This window comes from Suricata suricatta, chromosome 4, assembly GCF_006229205.1.
Source record: "Suricata suricatta isolate VVHF042 chromosome 4, meerkat_22Aug2017_6uvM2_HiC, whole genome shotgun sequence".
In the NCBI taxonomy this organism is placed as follows: Eukaryota; Metazoa; Chordata; class Mammalia; order Carnivora; family Herpestidae; genus Suricata; species Suricata suricatta.
The window spans coordinates 69,556,046-69,581,865 of NC_043703.1; the positions used below are offsets into that span (position 1 = coordinate 69,556,046).

The 25,820-nt window shown below is 38.9% G+C and overlaps 1 protein-coding gene across 4 annotated transcripts in view; it reads left to right on the plus strand.

Annotated features, from left to right (window-relative positions):
* KATNAL1 (katanin catalytic subunit A1 like 1) overlaps window positions 1-25,820 on the plus strand; it is a 93,723-nt gene that overhangs the window by 62,238 nt on the left and 5,665 nt on the right. For 2 of the 4 annotated variants that reach the window (XM_029936889.1, XM_029936890.1), the window contains exons 9-11: window positions 2,606-2,740; window positions 17,972-18,098; window positions 19,866-20,994. In XM_029936889.1, the coding sequence (XP_029792749.1) occupies window positions 2,606-2,740; window positions 17,972-18,098; window positions 19,866-20,064 (461 nt within the window). In that variant the 3' untranslated portion in view covers window positions 20,065-20,994. Of the gene's footprint in view, window positions 1-2,605; window positions 2,741-17,971; window positions 18,099-19,865; window positions 20,995-25,820 lie in introns of those variants that run through there. The other 2 variants (XM_029936892.1, XM_029936891.1) reach the window with 2 other exon arrangements.

Genomic DNA, 25,820 nt, shown 5'->3' on the forward strand with positions numbered 1-25,820 from the left:
CGTGTACCCTTTCGGGTTCTGAAGTCACAAAGAAGAGGAATGTCAGGGCCTGGAAGGGCTTAACTATTGAGAGCAGAGGTTCCTGAGATGTGGTCCCGGGCCCCACGGGTCTTTAAGACCCTTTTAAAAGGTCTGCACAGGCCAAACTATTTTCATGATCATATCAAAACGTTATTTGCTCTTTTTCATTTTCATTCTCTCCCGAGAATACACTGGAGGTTTTCTGAGGCTACAAGACATTTAGGATGTCATAATAGATGGAAAGCAGAAGCAGATATGAGAATCCAGCTGTTCTCTGTTGAGTCAGACATTAAAGAATTTACAAAAATGTAAGAAAATGGCACTCTTCTTACTGATTTCTTTTTGGTTTGAAAATCAGAGTTATTTTTCATAAAATGTTATTTATAGTAACAAATAATCGATTCATTGTTATATTAAAATGAATTAATATATATTTTAAAAATTCTCCATTTTAATTTCTTATGGTAAATATTAATAGTTATATTCTACATAGACAAAAGCTCTTTGGAGCTCAATAATTTTTAAGAGTATAAAAGGAGCCTGAGGGGCGCCTGGGTGGCTCAGTCGGTTAAGCGTCTGACTATTGGTTTCAGCTCAGGTCATAATCTCAAGGTTCATGGGTTCGAGCCCTGCATCGAGCTCTGTGCTGACAGCTTGGAGGCTGCTTGGAATTGTCTCTCTCTCTCTCTCTCTCTCTCTTTCTTACTCTCACCCTCAAAATAAATAAAAACTTAAAAACAAATAAAACATGAAACCAAAAAGTAGAACCACTGGTGTAGTTGGGAAGTAGACAGCTTAGTATGTTGTAAGTTGTGTGGTAGAGCTGAACTCTGGGTGTAGTGAAAACCCGGTAGGAAAGGTGCCACCCAGACTAAGGGAGTCATGGAAGGGAATGGCTGCGTTGAACTTCGAAGCTTTTGTTTTTCAGACAAAGGAATGGCATTGAAGGAAGAGAGTGAGGGGCCAGAGCCTGCTTGGAGAAGCTTATTATTCTGGTAGTTGTGTGGTATATGTAGAATGTGTTAATATCCAGAATGTTGTTTCAAAACAAATATGGTTATACGCCAACTGTGGACGCTTACTGAGCACTTGTGGTGCAGCTTATGTACAGCGCCAGGCACTAGGATGAGTCCTTTCCTCAAAACGCTTATCATTTCCATTTCTGCCAAAGTATGAAAGGAAAGAGTGTGTTATATTTTTGAGGAGATCTAGAGGAAACCTATTAGCCGTTTTAAAAATAGCACTGAATATAAATTTAGCTGAATTTCATTGAGGGGTGTTTGTGACTACTGTTCTGTTGATTATTAGATTCTTTTTTTTTTTTGTGAGAGAGAGAGAGGGGGCACAAGTGAGCGAGGGGCAGAGAGAAAATCCTATGAGGGACAGAGAGAGAGAGAGAAAGAGAGAGAGGAAGAAGGAGAGAGTGAAGCGAGGCTCACCCAAAGCAGGTCTTGAGCTCACCCAGTGTGAGACTTAAACTCACAAACTGTGCGATCACTACTGGAGCCAAAGTCAGACACTTAACGACTGAGCCACCCAGGTGCCCTTGATAGCTTGATTCTTTGCAGCAGCGGTTGAACCAGGAGTTTAGTGATATTTATTAAGAAAATACCATATTGAACTGGGTTGCTTTAAATTCACTACTTTGTGGGGTGCCTGGGTGGCTCATTCATTCAGTTACATGGCTGACATCTGCTCAGGTCATGATCTCACATTCGTGGGTTCGAGCCCCGCGTCAGGCTCTGTGCTGACAGCTAGCTCAGAGCCTGGAGCCTGCTTCCGGTTCTGTGTCTCCCTCTCCCTCTGCCCCTCTCCCAGTTGCACTCTGTGTGTCTCTCTCTCTCAAAAATAAACATTTAAAAAAAAATTCCCTACTTTGTTATGCCAGACTACAACTAGAAACTCTTACCAATAAAGTTTGTGAGTTTTTGATGTTTTTTTTTCACTGCACATTTTCTGGAGTTTCCATTGTGTAAATATGAAGCTTTTTATTCTAAAATTTTAATTCTGAAAAAGTATACTCAGTGTGCGTGTATTTGATTTGCTATAAAAAGAAATGGTATCTTCAGTAGTGACTGATTATTAGGTTTATTCTCAAATTTTTTTGTTTATTTTTAACAAGTCACTTAGAAGTTTGAAGGATAAAATTATTGCAGTATAACCTGGCCCGTTATGATTGCACGCTAGTACATTAGTAGATGTGAACCTTCTTCTTTCTTCGAGAAAACAAATTTGACTGGCAACCAAGGTAAAAAATTTTTGAGGAACTTCATGATTAAAAAAAGGAAGGAATAAGACAGCATAATCTCCTATGCCTTTTCTTTTCAGAGCAGGTAAATACACATTCATTTTCTTACAGAAAACAAAAGGCTTTCTTTCTGGATTAGAGTGTATGCATCGGCACCTCCTTGTTTACCGTTATCTGCTGACGTGTCTGGCTCTGCCACCATGCAGAGGTCAGGACTGCGATATTTTCACCATTGAGCCTATGATGAAGCCCGTGGCTGATGCTCAGAGATGTGAGTCGAGGGAGAGAATAAAGGAGTGTAAGAAAAACTCCTTCTTTTGCCTTTACTCTTTCTAGGAGTTGGAGGAGCTTTAGAGAATGACGATCCTTCCAAAATGGTCATGGTATTGGCTGCCACTAATTTCCCATGGGACATCGATGAAGCCTTGAGAAGGAGATTAGAAAAAAGGATATATATACCTCTCCCAACAGGTATGATGCCTTCCTTTTACTATGTTTTTCTTTTTCTCTTACTTCCTGTTACCTTTTTTTGATTTCTGTAAGAATTTAGCCCATTGGCATTCTACTTAAGGGTGGTAGTATCACAAAACTAATTTGTAGAGGGTGGAAAGAGAGGACTCAGGAGTAGTCTGTTGTGTTCCTTACACTTCAGAGCAGTATTCATGTTAGTAAATTTGATAGGACATCTAAATTGTTACTTTTATTTTTTTTAATGTTTATTTTTGAGAGAGAGAGAGAGAGAGAGAGAGAGAGAGAGAGAGAGACAGCGTGCACCCATGCAAGCAGAAGACGGGCAGTGAGTGACGGGGACAGAGGATCTGAAGCAGGCGCCAGGCTCCGAGCTGACAGTGGAGAGCCCATTGTGGGGCTCAAACTCACTAGCTTTGAGATTAGGACCTGAGCCGAAGTCAGACGCTTAACCAACTGAGCCCCCCAGGCACCCCTAAATTTTTACTTTTACAATCCTTGTTAAATCTAAGCCATTAAAAATAAAGTTCTCTTGGGATTTTCTTCAAAATATGCTGCTTTGAAAAATATAATTTTATCCTATTGATGACTGTTGACATTTTCCTAAGTGAATTTTTTTCTTTTTATATTGGGATAAAATTTACATAAAATTGAGATAAAATTTAAATCTTAAGTGTGTCATCTGGTGAGTTTTGACAAATGAATATTCCTGTTTAATCAGTGATCTACTCAAAATGTAGGCTATTTCTGCCCCCCATCAGTTAATTCAGACCCTTAATGGGCATTACCTTTCCTGATTTTTGCCACCATGGAATGATTCTACCTCTTATTAAACCTCATGTACGTGGGATCATAATATATGTACTCTTGTGTCTGTTACTCTCACTCACCATAATGTTTGAGGTTCATCCATGTGGTTACATGTATTGGTGAATTTCTGGTATGATTATGCCACAATTTACGTATTCCTTTTTTGGTGAACGTTTGAGTTATTTCTAGTTTGGAGCTATTATGAATGATTGTACAAATCTGTTTATGGGGGAGTGTTTTGCATCCTTTTGGGTACAATAGCTAAGAAAGAATAGAATGCGTGGGTCCTGAGGTAGATGTGTGTATGTTTGACTGCATAATACCCAAACTTTCCCCAAGTGGTTGTACCATTTTACTCTTTCACCATCAGCGAATGAGAATTCCCGTTTTTCCATATCCTTGCCAGCATTTGGTGTGGTCAGTATTTTTAATTTTAGTCCTAGCATTTCTCTAATGACTAGTGATATGCAGTGCCTTTCATGGCCTGGTGGTTGTTGGTATATCTTTTGTGCTGTGTCTTTTCAAGTCTTTGCTCAGTTTTTTACTGGTTCATTTGTTGTTCTATTAATGCGGTGTAGTTTATCAGATATATGCATCATGAATATTTTCTTCCAGTTTGGTTTGCCTTTTCAGTTTTCTTTATGGTGTCTATTGATAAGGAAAAGTTTTAATTAATTAGTTATTTAAGTTTATTTATTTATTTTGAGAGAGAGAGCACAGGCAGGGGAGGGGCAGAGATAGGGAGAGAGAGAGAATCCCAAGCATGCTCTGCACCATCAGCTCTGAGCCTAATTCGGGGCTCAAACTTACAAACTGTGAGGTCATCACCTGAGCAGGAACCAAGAGTCAGACACTTAACTGAGTGAGTCACCCAGGCACTGCTGTTTATTTTGAGAGAGAGAGAGGGGGGGGGGGGGGAGAGAGAGAGAGAGAGAGAGAGAGAGAGAGAGAGAGAGAGAGAGAGAGAGAGAACGAACACAAGCAGGGCAGAGAGAGAAAGGGAGAGAGCGGATTCCAAGCAGTCTCTGCATTATCAGCACAGAGCCCAATACAGGGCTTGAACTCACGAACCGTGAGATCATGACCTGAGCCGAAACAAAGAGTTGGACACTTAATCAAATGAGACACCCAGGTGCCCTGGAAAAGTTTTAATTTTGACAAAGTCTTCTTGTTAAGTTTTTCCTTTATAGATGGAGCTTTTTGTGTCTTAAGGAATCTTTGTTGACTCCAAGGGGCAAAAGTTTTCTCCTATTTTTCTTTTAGAAACTATGGTTAAACCTGTGATCCATCTTGAAGAAATTGTTTGTGTATGGTATTGGTTAGAGGTTGAGTTTCATTGTTTTTCAAATATATATCAAGTGGTTCTAAGCACCACTTGTTGAAAGGAGTTTTCTTTTTACATTGAGTGAGTTTGGTCCCTTAGCTGAAACTTATTTTGCTGTGTATATGCGGATCTATTTCTCAGTTCTCTGTTCTAGTCCACTGACTTAAAAATAAGTAAGTATAAGGCTGTCTAGTTAGGTTATCTGTTTTTTCTTGAGTAAGTTTTGGTAGCTTGTCTTTCAAAGAACTTGTCCATTTCTTCTAATTTGTGAGATTTATTGGGATTTGACCTAATACAAATGTGCAAGCTGACTAAAGTAAAGGGTTTTGTGAGGCTGTTAATTTCATGTCTGGTTTTGGAGCCTGAACTCAGTAGTGAGGGCAGTTAGGAAGAGAAGATGAAGTGGTGGAATGCAGGACAAATTATAACCTCTGGGGAGGAGCTGGAACCCCATGAGGACAGACTGGAACCCAGGTTGGGCTCTGATTGCCTCTGAGACTTCCAACTTTGATGATTGGGGTGTCCTATTGAAGAAGTGGACACTGTTTGTAACAGTATTAAATACACACCTCGCTAAGGAGTCAAAAACCCCGAAGGAGGAAATCGAGCAGGAGCTGCCCCACGCTAGCAGGGTGAGCCAGCAGAGAAGTACAGTAAATGCTTGAGCTGCAAATGCACTTCATGCCCTGAACCAACTTTCTGAGTTAATTCATTTCTGTCTTTTAAATTTAATCCATAATGACTCATGTGATACACACTGATCCAGAACTAGGCAATGAGGAGGAGTCTAAGAAATGAAATTATAGCTTTGCTTAAATTGACATAATACAAATCTACATACCTAATATCCTTTTATTGTCTGTAGGATCTATAGTAATGGCTCAGTTTTCATTCCTAAAGTTGGTCATTTGTCTTTTATCTCTGTTACTCTTGATCATCTTGCTCTAGAGATTTGTCAATATTACTCATCTTTTAAAAACTCAGTATTTTGCTTTGCAGTTTTTGTTTCCTATCTCATTGATTTTTTTCTCTTATTTTTTTTAATCATTTCTCAATTGTACTTTGAGTTTAATTTTCTCTTTCCAAAGTTAGAAATTTGTACTATTGATTTTAAACCTTCCTTTTTTTAAAAATGTAAATATTTACAGCTATAAATTTCTCTGTATGCACTGCTTTGGCTTTATTCCACCGGTTTTTCTACAGCATATTTTCTTTATTATTCAACTAGAAATAATTTCTAATTTTCATTTTTTTTCTTTGACTATTGGGTTATTTAGAAGTTTGTGGGTTAGTGGGGTGCCTGGGTGGCTCAGTCGGTTAAGTGTCTGACTTCGGCTCAGGTCATGATCTTACAGTTTATGAGTTTCAGCCCTGCATTGGGCTCTGTGCTGACAGCTCAGAGCCTGGAGCCTGCTTCAGATTCTGTGTCTCCCCTCTCTCATACTCCTGCCTCTCTCATACTCTCACTCTCTCTGTCTCTCAATAATAAAAATGTTTAAAAAATTTTTTTTAAGTTTGTGGTTTAGTGTCCAAATATGTGAGGATTTTCTAGATACGTTTTTATTGACTTTTAATTCAATTCCATTATAGTCAAGAACTACTCTGTAGAATGTCAATTTTTAAATTGTATTAAATTTATTTTATAATTCAGCACACAGTATTTCTTGGTGATGTGTTTCAGTTGCGATTAAATAGAATGTTATTCTGTGTTTGTTGATTACAATATTCTGTAATTGTTGGTTAGATCAAGTTAGTGTGATAGTATTGTTCACATCTTCTAGATCCTTACCAATTTCTTAATTCTGGTTTTTCTATCAATTTCAGAGAATGGGCTGTTAAACTTTTCAAATATGATTGTGAGTTTGTAACTGTTTGCCTAAATTCTCTCAATTTTTGCTTTACGCATTCTGAAGTTCTCTCATTAGGTACATGAGAGCCATCATTGTTAGAGCTTCTTTGTCCTTCTAGTGTCTCTCTTTACTCTGGTTATATACTCTTTGGCTTAATGTTAACTTTTTTTTTTATGTTTTTTTTTTGAGAAGGAGAGTAAGCAGGGGAGGAGCAGAGAGAGGGAGACAGAGGATCTGAAGTGGGTTCTATGCTGACAGCAGAGAGCCCATGCAGGGCTTAAGCTCACAAACCATGAGATCATGACCTGAGCCAAAGTCGGATGCTTAATTGACTGAGCCACCCAGGCGCCCTGGCTTGATGTTTACTTTGATATTAATACAGCCTCACCATCTTTCTTCTGCTTACTGTTTGCATGATATTCTTTTTTACTTTTCACCTGTCCTTATTTTTACAGTATACTTCTTGTAAACAGCATATAATTGGGTTTTGCTGTTTTTCCAGTTTGTCTGTGCTTTTTAATTGGAGTATGTAGTCCATTTAAGTGTAATGTAATTATTGATATGGTTGTGTTTAATTAAGTGTGCCATCTTGCTACCTTCCTTTTGTTTCTCTGTACCTCTTTTCCTAATTTCCTTTGGTAATTGACTATTTTTTGTACATTTTAATTCCTTTATTGGATTTTTTACATATACCTATTTTTTTTAGCAGTTAATCTAGGGATATTGCAGTACATACCTGTAACTTTTCACAGTCAACTTAGAGCTAATACTGTACCACTTCATGTAAAATGTAATAACTGTTTGCCTTCCCTGCCTTTGTGCTGTTCTGTCATGTATTTTACACTTCCATTCACTGTAGATCCCACAGTGTAATGAGATTTAAATCGTCAGTTTAAGCTTAAATTAAGAGGAACACCAAAAAAGTAGTGTTTTCCATTTACCTACATATTTAACACCTCCAGAGCTCTGCTTTTCTTTTTTAAGGTCCAGATTTTCATCTGGGTCTATCTCCCATTTGTCTGGAAAACTTCCTTTAACATTTCTTCTGGTTTAAGGTCTGCCAGCATAAGTTCAGTTTTTGCTACCTGAAGTGTCTTTATTTCACCCTTATTTCTGAAGGATATTCTTGATTGATAAGTAATTCTGGATTCGAAGGTGGTTGTTGTTGTTGTTGTTATTTCATTGCTTATAAGGATATCATTTTGTCATCTTCTGGCCTTCACTGCTTTTTGCTGTGAGGTTAGCTGTCATTCATATCATTGTATATAATGTGTTTTTCCCTTCCCATTTGTTTCCCATTTGTTGTTCCCTTCTGGCTATTGTTTTTCAAAGTCAGCTTTATTGAAGAATGATTTATATATACGAAACCCTGTCCACTTAAAATGTGATGATGTTGACAGTTGTATATAGCCATGAAGCCATACGACCATCAGGATGCAGAACATATCTTCATTCTGACAGGATTTCTTGTACCCCTTTGTCTATTCTCTCTCCCCAACACCTTCTACCTCAGGCAACCACTGACCTGATCTTCGCCATTATAATTTTGAATTTCATTAGTAGGATCATACAGTATGAATTATTTTGGACTTCTTCAGCATAAATATTTTGGGATTTATCAATGTGATTTTTTTTTTACTAGTGAGTAGTATTTTATTATATGGTCATATTACAGATTATTTATCCATTCTCTTATTGACAGATATTGTATGGTTTATGTTTTGGGACTGTTGTAAATAAAGCTGCTGTCAGCATTCACGTTCAATTCTTTGTGTGGACATGTTTTCATTTCTTTTGGATAAATACCTACCAGTGAAATAACTGGGTCCTATGGTACTGTTTGTTTATAGAAAACAGGTTGGAATTTTCTTGAGAAGTTGTCCTCTCTGATTATTTTTACGATGTGTGTGTGTGTGTGTGTGTATGTATATTGGTTTCAGCAGTTTTACTATGATGCATCTCTGTGGAGTTTTCCTTTTATTTATCCTGTGTGTATTTTGGACTTTGGTGGTATTGTTACATAGGTCACTGGGACTCTATTACATTTTTTTTCCAGTCTTTTTTCTAATTCTTCAGATTGGATCATTTCTGTTCATTTATCTTCATGTTCATTGACATTTTCTTCTGCTGTTGCTAATCTGCTTTCAGTCTTATCCAGTGAATTTTTCATTTCAAATATATTTTGCAAATCTAGCATTTCCATTTGGTTATTTTTTATAGTCTCCATTATTTTGCTGGGATTCCTGGTTATTTTTTATAGTCTCCATTATTTTGCTGGGATTCCTCATCCCTTCATCCTTTTCCTTGAATTCTTTGAGATTTTCCTTTCAATAGGTAGAAATTCCTTCCCTCCCTTTGAAGCTGGATTGGACTTAGTGATTGGTTTCTAAGGAATAGAATATAGCAGAATGATACTATATACGACTTCCAAGGCTAAATCGTAGAAAGGATAGTTTCTGCCTGGCTCTCACTCTCACAGATTATACACTTTGGGGGAGGCCAGCTGCCACACCATGAATTCAGATAGCTTGTGGAGAGGCCCACGTGGGAAGGAACTCAAGTCTTCCACCAACAGCCAGCACCAGCTTTTCTGTTCTGTGAGTCAGCTGCCTTTGGATGACTGGAGGCCTAGCCTGTGCATTGACTGAAATTTTGTGAGAGACCCTGTTCTAGTCAGGGTTCTCTGGAGAAACAGAACCAATAGAACATGTGTATAGAGACAGATTTATTTTAATGAACAGGCTCATGGAATTACAGAGACTGGCAAGTCTAAAATCTGCAGGATAGGCTGGCAAGCTGGAGACTCAGGGTAGAGTTGATGTCACAGTTAAAGTCTGAAGACCTTTTTGGGGCACAGTTTCCTCTTGCTCTGGGCAGGTCTGGCTTTTGTTCTGTCCAGGCCTTCAACTGATTGGTTGAGGCCCACCTACATTATGGAGGACAGTCTGCTTTACCAAGTCTACTGATTTAAATACTAACATCATACAAAAATATTCCTACAGAAGCATCTAGAATAATGTTTGGCCAAATATCTGGGGACTGTGGCCTAGCCAAATTCACATAAAATTAGCCATCATAGGCCCTAAGCTAGCTTTCTAGTACAGAACCTATGAGGTTCTGATGCACAGAACCTATGAGAATAATTGTTATTTTAAGCCCCTAAGCTTTAGTGTAACTTTCTTATTCATAAATAGATAATTGAGGGGCCCATGGGTTGCTCAGTCAGTTGAGCTTCTGACTGGCTCAGGTCATGGTCTCACAGTTCATGAGTGAGTTCAAGCCCTGCATCGGGCTCTGTGCCAGCAGCTCAGAGCCTGGAGCCTGCTTCGGATTCTGTGTCTCCCTCTCTCTCTGCCCCTCTCCCACTTATACTCTGTCACTCTCTCTCAAAAAATAAAAAGAACTTTAAAACAAGTAAATAGATAATATACTACTTTATTGTCAGCTAATTCTTGTATTTGGAACATCAGTACCTATTGGCTGCTTTTTAGTTTGCTTGACTGTGGGTCACATTTTTCTGTTTCTTCATATGTTCAATAATTCTTATTGTATACTCCATATTATAGGGAGTCTGGATCATGTTGTTTTCCTTTAAAGGAAAACTGAATTTTATTCTAGCAGGCACTCAGATTATTGGCAGAACTTAAGAAAAAGCCACCCTACAGTTCCTTGCTGTCTCTTGGCTAATGCATGAAAAATAGTTGCCTCTTCTCTTTTGTCTTACATTTGTTTACCATAAGAAGACAAGTCTCGTACTAGCTTTTTCATTATGAGAAGAAGTGGAAGCCTCACCTATGACTTTTGAAACTTAATTTTTATAGCATATTCCTTACTCACTTTTGTGACTAGATCTCCAAGCTCTATAATGTAGTTAGTTGGTGGACTTCTAGCTCACAGATACTCTCTTGCATTGCCTTTCCTGCCTGCCACTGTGTATATACCATTAATCCTCATGATCTTGTTACTTAAAAAGAATAACATTCTTTTCTCAAAGCATGCTTAAATTACTGGTTGAATTTACAATAATAATAACCTCATTTAAAGCAACAATGGGAGTGAATCAGCTGAGCACGGGGAAGCTGCCCTGGAATATTCCGCCCCCCACACTCAACAACTCCTTGGTGCCTGCCTTGCTCTGATATTAGCCGCATGGCATTTTGAAAGTTGACTCGTTGGTTATAGTTTCTGATTTACTATTTCTTTCCTTTCTCTTTTTTCTCTTTTTCCTCTTCCTTGTTTTGTAAAATGGATACCTGTGCTATCCAGTATGTCTGTGTGGAATGAGTTTTAATTTTCCTGCTGTGTACAGTGATTATAGATAAGAAATTAATGCCAGTGGGTGAAAGTAAAAGTTTTACTAGAACTGACATCATTTAAACTTTTGTACTTTGAACTTTAATTTACCATAATAGGGAGAAAAAACTGTAACTAGAAAAATAGTTGATGATAGCAATTTTATAAACTGCTGAGGAGAACTTAGGTATTGGGGAGAAACATACTTTATGATACAAAGGTAGGAATTTAGCTTTCTTTGAAATATTGGAGAAGAAAATAGATTTGGCTGACTGAAGGGCTTTCTTCTAGACTTGTTTTTCCTTATGAAAATGCCATGTCCATTATAGGCAATCACTTCTGAGTGCTTCTCTGCTCATGACAGGTCTGGAGGTGGGTCCCTGTGACCGCAGAACGTGACAAGTCGCTTTCTCCTAAAGTGCATCCAAACAGACCATTGTAATTAGAATGCCACTCTAACTTCTTCTTTCATCTGTATTAATTCAGTAGGTGTTTCTGTAGCTCTCTGCTGTTAGAAGGACATTTATTAGGTTCTGTAGGAATATAAAGATAAATAATGTACAAGCCTTGTCCTTGGAGAACTCACATTGTAGTTGGAAGGAAGGCATACACTTAACCTAACTGCAGGGAAAACCGTGTATCGTGTGATACTGTTGTTCTCCGTGGCACTTTAATTTTTAAAGTTTTTATTTAAATTCCAGTTGGTTAACATATAGTTTAACATTAGTTTCAGGTGTACAATACAGTAATTTGTCACTTCTGTACATCTGGTGCTCATCACAAGTGGCCTCCCTAATCCCTGTCACCTGTTTGCCCATCCCCCCTTTCTGGTCCCTGGTACTTTGGAGTGGAGAATGGAGAAAAATAGATTCTGACTGAGGTGCTTTGGGGAGACTTCATGGAGGAAGTTGCATTTCCACTAATTTCTAAAGGAAAAAAAGGTGTGGTTGCTTGAAAACGAATAGATAGATAGCTCTTATGGCTGAAGCATCTGGTAGGATAGAAGGGTCTGGAATAGACCAAACATGTGAACATCTGGAAAGATGAGAGATCTGGAAGAATGATCTAAAAATCTAGGGTAAAATTAATGGAAAGAAAAGATTATATGAAAGTAAAAAGAAGTCAGAGGCCATTTTATGAACAAAGGCAACCTAGGAAAAGAAAGTTTTAGTTGGAAAAGGTAAAAAATATAAAAATGAGAACAGATAAAACAAAAGCCACCCTGAGGCCACAGCTGGGGCTGTCCTTCCGGAGCACTTCCATGTCACCTGTGGCCACCCTGTCGGCCTGGGCTGTCTCAGGCATGGTGGCTTCGAGAGAGCCACATTCCATACATGGCAGTTCATGGCTCCAGATGTCCACTATGGCCATTGCTTTTTAGGACGCAGCCTGACAGGTCTAATTGTGTCATTTCTCCTGGACCCTGCGTGGAAGCATTTACAAGCCCTCCCATTTTCAAGAGGGGGGACGAGACCACCCCTGGGTCGTAGAGTGTCCAGGCCATATCACAGAAGCACATGTGGGATGAGGGACGCTCTCGCAGCCACCCCGGTAAGTGCCATGTGCCCAAGTTAACACAGGGCTCAGTATCAGGTGCAGGTGGGGCTGGGCGCTACCTAAGTCTCGTCTCGACTGTATGCATCTAAGTTATGGCAGCGACTGCCTGGTCAGCGTACTGAGCTCCTTTTTCAGCCCCTTTCATTTAGTTATATTTTACTTTTAGAATAATCTCCCTATATCATTAAAGCATCATTGAGTCTCTTAGACTCTGAGTCTAATTTCCCATCACATCAGGGTCAGAGTTTTTTGTTTTATTTTGTTTTGTTTTGTGTGTGTGTGTTTCTAGAAGTTCTTATCTGTCTTTGTTGTATGTATTTGTATTTCGCTGTCCTCTTTTTTACTTTTCTAGTTACCTTTCCCCCCTCCCCTCTCTGGTATGCTTCTGGTGCTTCTTCCTACCTCCATGTCATTTTTTATAGTATTCTCATTTACAGTTTTTCTCTTTCCCTCTCTACTTAAGTTTTATTAGGGTGCTGGGCTGGCTCAGTCAGTAGAGCATACGACTCTTGATCTCTTTGAGCCCCACATTGGTTATAGAGATTACTTACATAAAGCTTTAAAAAAATTATTGATTTTTCGCAGTTGGCATTAAAGCATGCTAATTCTGTGAAGGCTTCTTTTGGCCTGGCCTGTCTCCCTTGTGTAGACTTTGCTTCCCTGGGTTATCTGTCTCCCAGATGTTCCTTAATGGAAGGGATCTGGATTTTCTCTGTTTCCCTCTAATCTTGTTTGTTGATTGCCTGATGGTGGGGGAGGGGGCAATGAACAATTTTTTGAGAGCTGACTGTGGGCCAGGCTTTCCATGTATTTACCCATTTAACCCTCACAGTAGACTGATGGGGTAGATTCTGTTCTGATCTTTATTTGGCATGTGAGGAAACTGAGGCACCGAGAGGTTAAATATCCTACCCAGTGAGGCAGAACAGGGTGGTGAACCCAGACAGTCTGGCCCCAGAGTGCACCCTCCTGTTCTGCACTGGACCGCCAAGTGTGCTCCGGAAAGTTGTTATTACAAGAAGTGTATGATCCTTCTAACAGTGTTTATTTAAATTTAGAATGTGTGTTAACGTGGTTATGTAGTATTGGCAGTTCTTTATTATAAATGTATTAATTACTAGTTAAATCCTTTCACAAGGTTATTAAATATCATTCATACAGTTTTATAGAGCTGATAAATCCTACTTGGAACCTTCTAACAAACCAGTGATACAAGCAGAATTAGAAGTTTCTTTCCCCAGGTTACAGTTACTGGGGAAAAGGATGCTTCCTGCTAGGGCTTCAGTACCAGCAAGCCCTTGCTTATGGAGAGGCTTACGCTCCAAAGTTCATTTAAGGTGACTGTCTGGGACTTTGTTTCTATGGGATGGATACATTATATTAAACTTGGCCTTTGAGTTCTAAGGACAGGCTGCAATTAAACGGTCTGCTTTACAAATGCAGTGAATTCTTGTATCAGGACTAAAGGAGCAGAGTGATTTTTGCTCACTAACATTCACACTAACACGTGTTGTGTGTGGCGCACTATGAAGTCACACTTGGTTAAATTTGGAGTTCTTACCTAGGCGTCGGAAGCAGGACCACTTTTGGTAGCAGCAGACCTAGGAGCTTCCTGCCCCTCCCTCTTTTCCCTCTTCCCCCGCCCCCCCCTCCGGCTGACAGCTGAGTGCGGGACTTCTTTGGCCCTACACCTCAGTGATGGGCCCATTGGCTGGGGATTGGCTGGGGATGGACAAGGGTAAGAGCTCCCAGAATTAAGGAATTCTGGGGGCAAAGGTTTCCTAGTCACACTCTTTTTTTCTGGCACTCTAGATAAGGCCTGCTTGCTTCCCTTTCCACTGTGGCTTTGCTTTTGTCTTACTTTGTGAGTGAGAAATAGAACTCACAATGGAAACACGTATGACAATTCAGTTCAGTCTATCCAGTACTTGGCACACAAGCGTATAACTACCTTTCTAGCTCAAGAAACGGAACATTCCCACACTTCAGAAGCTCCCGTTTGTTCTTTCCCTAGCACAGCTCCCTTCTTGCCCCCCGCTGGTAATCACTGTTATTCCTTTTATGGAAATACTTTGTGGGGTTTTATTCCTCATAATTTTCTCACCTAATAATATATCCCCAAAGTTTAACCCTTTTTAAAACTTTAATGGAATCACATTAACTGTGTTCATTTGTAGTTTGCTTCTTTTGCTCAAGTACATTTTTAAGACTCATCCAGATTACAATATCTAGATGCTGTTCGTTTTTATTGCTCAAAGCATTCAACTGTGTTAGTCAGCGAGGCATGCCACGATGCAGTGCTTTGGACTAGGCAGCTTAAACAGTAGGAGTTATTTTCTCAGTCTAGAAGTCAAGCAAGGTGCTCTTTCATTCTGAGGCCTCTTGCCTTGGCTTGTAGGTGGCCATTTTCTTCCAGCGTCTTCCTGTGGTCTTCCTCTGTCTGCGCGTGTGTGTGTGTGTGTGTGTGTGTGTGTGTGTGTGTGTGCGCACGCGCGCGCAGACATCATGGTGTGTCCTAATTTCCTCTTCTTATAAAGATGCCAGTCAGACTGGATCAGGGCCCACGCATATGACCTCATTTTACTTAATCTCCTCTGTAAAGGCCCTCTCTCCAAATACAGTCACATTCAGAAGCGTTGAAGGTTAGGGCTTCAACATAATACTTTAGTAGGAGGGACACAATTCAGCCTGTATATCCATTATGTGATTATACCACAATTATCCATTATATTATTTGGTGGGCATTTTGGTTCTTTCCAATTTTAGGCCAGTGGGAACAGTGCTGTGATGAATATTTTATGCTTGTGTAGCGGCGAGAACGACTAAGCTCTCTAGGTGAGATGCAGCATTCCATCCTCGCAGCGGGTTGCGGGGCAGGCTGCAAAGCTGGGACAATAGTAGATGAATCCAGTCTGTCTTCCCAAGTGGCTGTTTCACTTTGGACTCCTGCCTGCAAGGTGTGAGCTCCTGCTGCTTCACATTTTCCCCAAGCCTAGTATTTCCCAAAACCTCAGACTCTTTCATTGATACCAGCCTCTTGGTGTGCAGTGCTATCTCATTGTGGTTTAATTTTTATTCTCTTCATTATTAAATACAGAAAGCTTCGGTTTACAGGCATAATTTGTTCTGGAAACCTGCTTGTAATCCAAAGCACTTATATATCAGAGCAAATTTCAAGAACCATTGGCTCATTTGTGATCAGGTGGCATTCGGTGTCACGTATGACTCGTTTTGCAGACATCGCTTGTCTCTCAAGTCAAAATTTATTGGAAATGGTCACTCATCTTGCAGAACACTCACAGAACAGATTATTTACCATCCAAGGTTTTTCATAAGTTGAATATATTTTCCTTTATTTATTAGCTATTTAGATTTTGTTGTTATATATCTGTTCAAGTCTTTTGCCCATTTTTCTTAAGTGATCTGACCTTTTTTTATTGTCATAAGAGTTCTTTAAATATTCCTGATATAAGTACTTTGTTACTTGCATATGTTGTAAATATCTTCTCAAACTCTGTAGCCTCTGTGTTTTCACTCTATTTAGAGTCTTTTGATGAATTGAGAGTTTCTGATTTTACTGTGGTCAGTTTATCAGTCTTTTCCTTTGTGGTCAACTTTTCCAATATACATATCTTAAGAATATTCTCTCTGAAGTCATTAAGATATTTCTTGTTTGATCATCTAAAATGCTCATAATTTTGCATTTTACATTTAGAGTAGTAATGTATCTAGCACTGATTTTTACATATGGTGTGAGGTAGGACCCAATTTTATTTCTCCCCCCAGTGAATAGCAGGTCTGGGATCCTTTTCTCCCACTTCTTGAACCACCTTTGTCATAAATCAGCTATCCATAGTATGTGCTTTGATCTGCTTCCCGGCTCCCTATTCTGTATCATTGATCTATTTCCCTGAATCCTATTGCTTTGTAATAAGTCTTAAATTCTGATAGAGCAGCGCCTCCCATCTCACTGTCTTCTTAGGGTGTCTTAGTTGTTCCTATTTCTTTCCATTGCCATAAATATTTCAGGATCTGCCTGCTCAGATCCAGGAGCACACCTGTCGTGGTCTTTCTAGAATGCTTCTACTCTGTATGATCATGTGGAGGAATTGTCAGTGTCATGAAATACAAAAAAAAATGTTGAGGAACTGTGTTAGGTTAGAGACTAAAGAGATGAGACTGAAGAGATAACCAAATGCAATGTGTGATGGTTTTTAAGAAAGTTATACAGGCCTGGGGAAAATGCGGACATTTTCATCTGTCTAGATTATGTATTAGATGATTCTCATGTACCGGTATTAAATTTCCTGGCAAGTGTGATAGCTGAATGGATACCTTTGTTCTTAGGACGTACACATGCTGAAGAATTTAAGGTAAAGTATTGTGATTGCCAACAGCTAGCTCCCAATTCAGAAAGAAAGGGGGAGGAGGTGAAGGGAGTGATAGTGGCAAAATGTTGACAATTGATGAGTCTAGATGGATGAGAAATGGGTGTTCGTTGGTATTTTTTAACCTGTAGATTTAAAATAAATCTAAACTTTTCCTAATAAAAGTTGGAGAAAATTAAATTTCATTTGATATATCAGGAAATAGTAGAAAGCCAGATCCAACCTAAGTTTGCATTATTTTAGTGTGCCGTATTAGTTAGCAAATTTGCCACTGAAAGTGATGGCTAAAGAGCAAGCATGATGGGTTATTTAACTAATTCTGTAGTTCATTTGAGCTTATGCAATACACATTCTTCTCATCATACTGGAACAGGAGGTGTCTGTGGGCTCGCTCCCCAAGTAAAAAATACACTAGTAAGTTTTTTGTGACAATTGCTGATTTCCTCTATCATAGGAAATCTTTTCTATATCATACTAAAAGGTGAGCAAAGTGATTTAAAGGAGTTAAGAGTCCATGCAATCTAGTTTTATAAAACTAGGCTAAATGTTGTTTTACAAAAAGAACGTCTGGTACTTGAATATTAATAATTTTATTTTTCATAAGGGATCACAGACCCTTTGTTTTCAAATCTGTATTTCACAATCTTCTTCCCAACTTTTTGATATATATACATTCACACACACGTACGCGCGCGCACACACACATACACACACATTCACGTATCTTAAGAATATTCACTCTGAAGTCATTAAGATATTTCCTCTATTTCACAATCTGTATTTAAAACTCTGGAGTTTTGTTTCAATGTTCAGTTGTTGCAGCCAAGGCACAGAGGAGGTTAAGTAATTCTGCGTCATGCAGTGAGTCGGTAATACTCGGTGGACTGAAGTTATTGACTCCTCTTTGCATTAGTCTCTTTCTTTTCCTAAATGTTAATATGTGATTTCTCATCAAAATGATTTGTAAAGTAAAACATCTAACAGTAACAACAACAAAAAAATGTTTTAACAGCAAAAGGAAGAACTGAGCTTCTGAAGATCAATCTTCGTGAGGTTGAACTGGACCCTGACATTCAGCTGGAAGATATAGCAGAGAAGATTGAGGGCTATTCTGGTGCCGATATAACTAACGTTTGCAGGTATTTTTATTTAATGATCTGTGACCTTAGATACTAGGTATTAGGTATAGATTTGGCATGAGGACTGGTCTTAAATTTAGTATAGTTTTTAAAACCTCTGACATGAAAACAGCAATCCATTTTCTTGAAATGATTTCTCATTTGTCTTTTTTTTTTTAACATAGCTTCATTGATCATTGTTAGATGAATAGATATATAACAATATAGTCACCTTTTCTATCTTTCGATTTTTAAGAAATTGTTGTACTTAGGGGCGCCTGGGTGGCTCAGTCGGTTAAGCGTCCTGACTTCATCTCAGGTCATGATCTCATGGTTTGTGGGTTTGAGCCCCACATCAGACTCTGTACTGACAGTTCAGAGTCTGGAACCTGCTTCCGATTCTGTGTCCCCCCTCTCTCTGCCCCTCCCATGCTCATGCTCTGCCTTTTTCTGTCTCCCAATAATAAACATTAAAAAATAAAATAAAATAAATTGTTGTACTTGGTAATAATGACTTTGGTAAACTAAGGTCAGTTTAGCCCTAAATTGGAGCCTAGCTGCATCAGCATAAAATAATATCTAATTTTGATTGGCACTATTTTACCACAGGCAGAAGAGCAAGCAAAGTTGACCAATTTAAGATGGGAAATGTATAATATATACTTATATATTTAGTAACATCATAATTTAGTGACATCATAATTTGTAGATAATTCACATCAATCAATTTAAGCTAGGAAATATATACTTATGTAACATAAGTATGTATTATATATTTCCTTTTCAATTTAGTGACATAATAATTTGTAGACAGTTCACATCACTCAATGAAGAGGATTTTCTTTTGCTTATTTGGGGAGGGGAGCACAAGTGGGGGAGGGGCAGAGAGAGGGAGACAGAGGACCCGAAGCGAGGTCCGTGCTGACAGGCTGACAGCAGCGAGCCCAATGTGGGGCATGAACCCATGGATCATGAGATCATAACCTGAGCTGAAGCCAGACAATCTGTCAACTGAGCCACCCATATATCCCAAGAGGATTTTCCCTTTTAGTTGTTACCTTCTTAACTGTACTTAAATTGACATCAGTAGCCTTTCTTTAAAACTATAATATCTGTTGTTTTCTCACTCTTTGTACTAGTATTTTTCATGTGCATCTACTTTAGTGGCACATAATAAACTCACAGCAGTTTCTAGTCCCACTATAGTAAAATATATAAAATTTTGAAGTTTTTGGTTGGGTTAGCTTCCTATTAGCTTTTCTGTGAGCATTGGTTGTCTGCTTCTTCCAAACCTTCATAATAATTTGCAGTTGATCAGAGTGGAGCTGAAAATAGGATCTAAAGGACCTAGATTTTATCCCTTCGTAGCCCAGCAGTGCTCCGCGCGGAGAATTCCACATCCACTGTGTGTAGATACATTCACATTCCAGGGAAAGAGTTTCCTGGCTTCACCTCCTCTAATCAGGTTGCGGACAAGATTGGAATTCGTTCCGTGGTTCACAATTCGACTTCTGTTTCCTGACTTTCTTGGCTGTCTTTGCAGAGCAAGTGAGGAAAAGAAGCTGTGGTACGGTCGGAGCCTAACCTAGACGTTTCAGGTTCCTCAACAGTACACGTTACATTAAAACCTCTCTCGCACCATCAGGTAGCTCTGTAATGCGGGATTCTGAGCAGCACCATGAAAACATAGAAAATGATCTTTTGAATGCTTCGTGTTAACTTTCTTACAGTTGAACGTGTTTAAAACCTTTACATCAGTATGTATTCACCGATCTTGTATGTTTTTAGGGATGCCTCTTTAATGGCAATGAGACGGCGAATCAACGGCTTAGGACCAGAAGAGATCCGTGCACTTTCTAAAGAGGAGCTTCAGATGCCCGTTACCAAAGGAGACTTTGAATTGGCCCTTAAGAAAATTGCTAAGTCTGTCTCTGCTGCAGACTTGGAGAAGTATGAAAAATGGATGGTTGAATTCGGATCTGCTTGAATTTCTGTCACCTCTTTCATTTCTGGTATTTTTACTTATAAAATGTGAAGAAATTCCTTGCAGTTTTTTTAAAAACAGGTTCAGAACTTTTCATGGGAGAGATTTTTCCCTTAAAGGGAAAAAATAACCCAAACCACCGAGAGTGTAAATATAGTTGAGAAGGAAGAAAAGCGGACAGAGAGAGCACCACCGTCTCCACCGCCTGGCTGCTGTCCACTTGTTCATGCCTGGGCAGCGCGCGTCCAGACCCAGGCATCAGGGAGGCCGAGGGAAGCGCTCGGTGCGCTCTTGTAGAAACCTGCCTACCGAAGGTTTAGGACTCTCTTTCTCACTTGCGTCTGTTGGGGTTTTTTTGTGTTTTTTCTATTCTTTTTTCTGAATATGAGGGACCTAGATACATTGACTTTTAACATCAACACTGCGTTTGTGTCAAATTCATCGTTTGTTGTCAAAAATGAGTTTTGAATTAAATAATGAATGTGTTAGTTAAACCTTTAGAGCTCAACTCTTACTGTTGCCATCTATCATGTAGTTGAATTTTTACCCTCCCTCTCCCCACCACGTCTTCTCTTAGCCATCTGACCATTTCTTCAGCTTCAGCATATCCTCATGCCTTGGGGTCTTGGAAACGTTTTGTCTGGTGGTGTCTCTGGTCTTCCGTATTTTTTGCTGGTATTTAACACTTTTGATGTTGGAAACTGGGAAGAATGCTATGATTGCATCAGGCGCATTTCTTCATTCTAGACTTCTGGGCTTGTTTTCGCTTTTCTTTCAGTACATTGAAACAGATAACACCGTTTCTCCCTCGGCTCTAGCAATGTTTGACTTTTGCTGAACTTGAATTTCATATACTAAATAAATGCGTGGGTATTCTAAACAAGTCCACTCTCTTGTGGCTAGTGCAACACAAATAAAACAAAATCTTTATAATCGTCCAGATTGATCATTTAACAAAATAACATTGTACATACGAATGATGTTCATTTGAAAATTTTAGAATTATTCCTTATCTATGCTGAGAACTTGTGCGCTGCAGTAAGATTAGGTAGAAATCTGACATGCACATGTCACAGGAAAAAGAGGCCAGAAAAAGTAGATGTATCTAATCACAAGTAGAATATCCTGGTGTTAGTTTTTTAAAATTATATTTATCCCATTTTGGTTGAGCAACCTACCTATGCCTGAATGGTGATGCTTTTTAAAATTCGTAGAACTTTTTAGATACTTAACAAAAAGAAACCTCTTAGTATCTTGCTTTAAGAGATCCCGCCCCCCACTAAGAATTACATAATTTTCAGAAAACTTAGGTCTGATTCTAAACTCCAGTATTTCATAGAATACTATAACTTATCCTCGGCTCCTCTGAGGCATAGATTAGAAGAGTTAAAATCCTAAGGCATCATGATTTTATTTTAACACATTTTTAATTTAATTCATTTAAAAAATTGAAATAAGTTTTCTTTTATTCATCAACTTTTAAAATAAAGAAGTAGATGACCCCACTAAACCAGCTTATAGATAGTTGCCATCTAGTAATGTATTTTCCCCCTTAAGTCCTAGGGGATTCGTTAAAACCTTGTGTTTTGATTGTTGAAACTTCTATTTTGGTTGACTAGTTAGACCCTTTCTCTAGGTTTTGTGTTATTTGTGTCAGTATGTCTTCTTTTTTAAAACTCTTCATGGATAATAGCATGGTGATTGCGATTTTTTAAAAATGATCAGTCGAGTAGTATTTGGACCCTGGAGACTCCTGGATCCTTCTCTTTGCTTTGTTGAGAGAGTCAGCTGTCCTTTTTCATTTCCCTCATTTCTCAGTTTGTTCTGTTAGTGGATGGCAAATGCTTTGTATTTTTTTTTAATGTTTATTGTCTATTTTTGAGAGCAAGTGAGTGGGGGAGGGGCGGGGGGAGGCAGAGGATCTGAACCAGGCTCTGCTCTGCCAGCAGACAGCCAAATGCAGGGCTTGAACTCATGAATTGTGAGATCGTGGCCTGAGCCGAAGTTGGACACTCAACCGACTGAGCCACCCAGGCTCCCTGAAGCTTTGTATTCTTCACCCCCTGAAAGCTTCCTCAGGTCTTCTATCCAGCCTTTCCTGTACGTCGTACACTGTGTTACTGCAAGACTGTGTGTTGCCTTGCCCAGAATGAGAAAATTGTTCTCTTTTGCTGTTTTTCTATGTTGTGTTATCAAATTAGAAAGATTTTGTTCCTCTACTTCATCTGGAAACATGAGTACTTTGGGCTCTGCAACAAAATGGTGTTAGGACTCAGTTTTGTGCAATTCTGTCTTGCAGACCCGTGATCAGATAGTTCCTTTGTTCCGCCACCTTGCACTGGTTGCTCACCACGCACGAGACCCTGGGCGGGAGCTCCGTGGCTCACAGAGCTGGGCCAGGCCACCCCGCGTACTGACTGGGCCCTTTCTCTAACTGCACCGTGTGGCTTCTGGCTCTCGCTAATGAGAGGAGTTCACATCATGAAAGGAGAGGCACAGTGATCTGTGTGTGCTTTGGAAAGATCCTATATACAGGTGTTTCTCTTCTTCTCCTTTAAATCTCTTTTAAGATAAGAAATTTGTTTAAACAACGTCACTATTATAGATCTGGCAGTTTTCATCAACCATTTCCTAAAGCTCATGTTTACTGTAAACGTGTACACATGTAATTGTGGTACATGTGTAATTATAAACGCGTACACACGTTACGTGCTTATTGTAAACACTTTGCTCTCAGAATCACTTTAGTTTTTAAAGGAAATTTGTGTTGATGAAATGCACCAGATAAATGGCTTTTAATCGTAGGCTGCAACCTTCTAGAAAGCCAAGCAGGAAAATAGACAATGGTATCACAGACTTTTATCTTCTAGTCAGTAGCAGTGTAGAAATTCTAGAATGATCAAAAACACGCTTTGGGCTTGGACCTTTGTCCTCTGAACTACCAAGACTGCTTGGAAGAGGAAACATGTGGTCTAGCTGCATAACTATGGGCTTCGGTTGAGCTCCTGAGATCGCAGTTTTTTGATGTGAGATTCGACTGGCAAAGTGTAGGCTGAAACCACTAATTACTCAAAAAGGGAGCCAGCAAATATCTGGTGAATCTATGATGAACAAACACACAGGCACATCAAGAAAAGAAATGTGCGTCAGCAGCCCGGACTTATGATAGGATTGTTGCTCTTCCCATTTGGCTGTATGTACCTGACCCTCTTGAACCCAGAGTTACTGATGTTGTGTAGATTTTGCACAGCTTAAGTATGGGTGACCTCTGGCCTTGGGGGTGTCTTCCGTGTCCACTGTTGAATCTATGATGGAAATTGTAAAACAGGCCGGTTGTCATGATGGCGCGTCACCCTCCCCCACTCTCACTGCAGATAAAGTGAAGGACTTGGGCAGGTGTTTTCACGTAGCGCGGGCTTTGGCTTCTTCAGTGTTAATCTTGATTATTGAGTCATCTTTGTGTAACAGTGGGTCTCCACTCTTTCTTGCATCGTAGTGATAAACCACCTTAGCCCACATCCTGTGTGACCGGCATGAAATGTTAAGGATATTTTCTGGCCTTTTCCAAGAAAGGGCTGCATTTACTTGAATGAAACAATAATAATTATTCTTTCAATATTTTTCTGTACCTTTTGTTTCTTAACTGTTTCGACTGTATGGTATTTTTTACATACCATTAGACCTTGCGATACACATAATATTTATGTGAATCTAGAAATCTGTTATGACAGAAAAACAATAGGGATTACAGTTGGAGGGCTGGTTAGGGAACAAAAGTATTTGAACTCCAAATGTTATATTCATATCCCCACTAATTATTTTGCAGAAAAATCTGGAAATCCATTATAATTCCTATATTTACTTATTTATGTTTTCAAATTGGGCCTTCCATACTTATTTATTTAAGTTTTTAAGGGCATTTGATTTTTTTAATGTTTATTTATTTTTGAGAGAGAGAGAGAGAATGCATGCACGAAAAGGGCAGAGTGGAGAGAGAAGATCTGAACCCAACATGGGGCTCAAACCTACAAACCATGAGATCATGACCTGAGCTGAAGTAGGATGCTTTTAACCGACTGAACCACCCAGCCACCCCTAAGGACATTTCCTTTTAATATTTTTTCTTAATGTGGAAACTGTAGAAGTACTTTAAAAACAAAACCCTTATGATAATAGATACATTTTTAAACATACACAAATTGACAATCATTCTTGAAATATTTATTAGGTTTTTTGGCTCTGGACCACTCTTTAGCTCAGTGATATTTCTAAGTTTCCAAGTGATTTATTAATTAAAAAAAGGAAAACTATTAAGGCAATGTCATTTATTCTTTTTGTTTTACCATTCTTATTTCTTGATCAATCTTATTTCATTTATGTCTATAAAGAATACTGCTCTGTCTCCAGCAATAGGTAGGTTTTATACATTTGGGAATTTGGCACAACTAATAGGGTATTAGTATAGAGGTTTTCTTCCAATAGAAGCGCTTTCATTTGATTTTGTGTTCAAGACTACAAAATGCACTTTTGTTTGACAGCCTCTGAAATGACTAAATATGGCCCTTTGGAAAACCTGAATCTTTGCACTGGTTATTTCCAGAGTCTACCTCAGCTACCCAGGCTTTGTTTAGGAGGGAATGAACTGAAACCGTATTTAAATTCCACTCAGCATCTATGCAGATTTGTTTGTTCAAGCACTTCCTTTGCTCCCCTTACCCTCCTCCCACTCCCTTCTTTTAAATCTTGATATTTTTATTTAAAATATTTGCTTTTGCAAAACCATCTATTCCAAATTAAGCCTCTGTGAGATGTCTGGATTATTTTAATTCCCTTCTTGTGGTATGGCCTCACTATGTGGATGTGTTTCATTTCAAGACGCAGTTTCAAACAACACACACCCCCTTCTTTTCTCATGGCTTCATAAATGCAAACTAATGCGATGACATGAAAAATCTTGGAATCTAACCATTCCTGTGTCCACTTTTTAAGAACCCACATCCAAAAATGGACACAGGTCTGTTCATGTGTTGATGCAGCCGCAGGGCGTCGACTTCAGTAGCATCGTGTGGATACAGTTTCCAGTGAATCATTGCACGTTAAGATGGCTTACGTACGGTTATGAACTTGGTCTCAGTGTTTGTCTCTCAGTATTTTAAACCTAATTTAAAGAAAGAAATGTTTCTAAATTGTATTTATTAAACATGCTTTTCCCTATGTTTTGTGCTACAACTTTGCTAGTCTCATGAACTTAGTCCTTGTGCATAGGTTATGACTGGGTAATAAATTTCTAGAGCATTGCTTGTTGGTGTTTTCTTTATGCTTCATATTGGATCTACAGTCACGGCTTCCCTTGCTGCCCTTGATGAGAGTAAGAAGCCCTTCACTAATAAGGCATGACTTTTCCAAGTTTCAGTTCTCAAAAAATCTCATATTGTAAACCTGACCTCTTTCATCTGCCATGCATTATATTAATAATTTCAGGGTTGATGAGAGTGACTTTTCAATAAATTCTAACTGGTTTAATAAATATACTTGTCTTATTTATAGCAACCACTGCAAAATGGTGCTCCATATGGTGAATTTTCCAGACAACTGTATCTTATCTTATGAATCCCCCAAAAGTTTTTTTTTTATGTTTTTTTAATTTATTTTTTTGAGAGACAGAGACAGCACAAGCAGGGGAGGAGCAGAGAGAGAGGGAGACACAGAATCTGAAGCAGACTCTAGGCTCTGAGCTAGCTGCCAGTACAAAGCCCGAT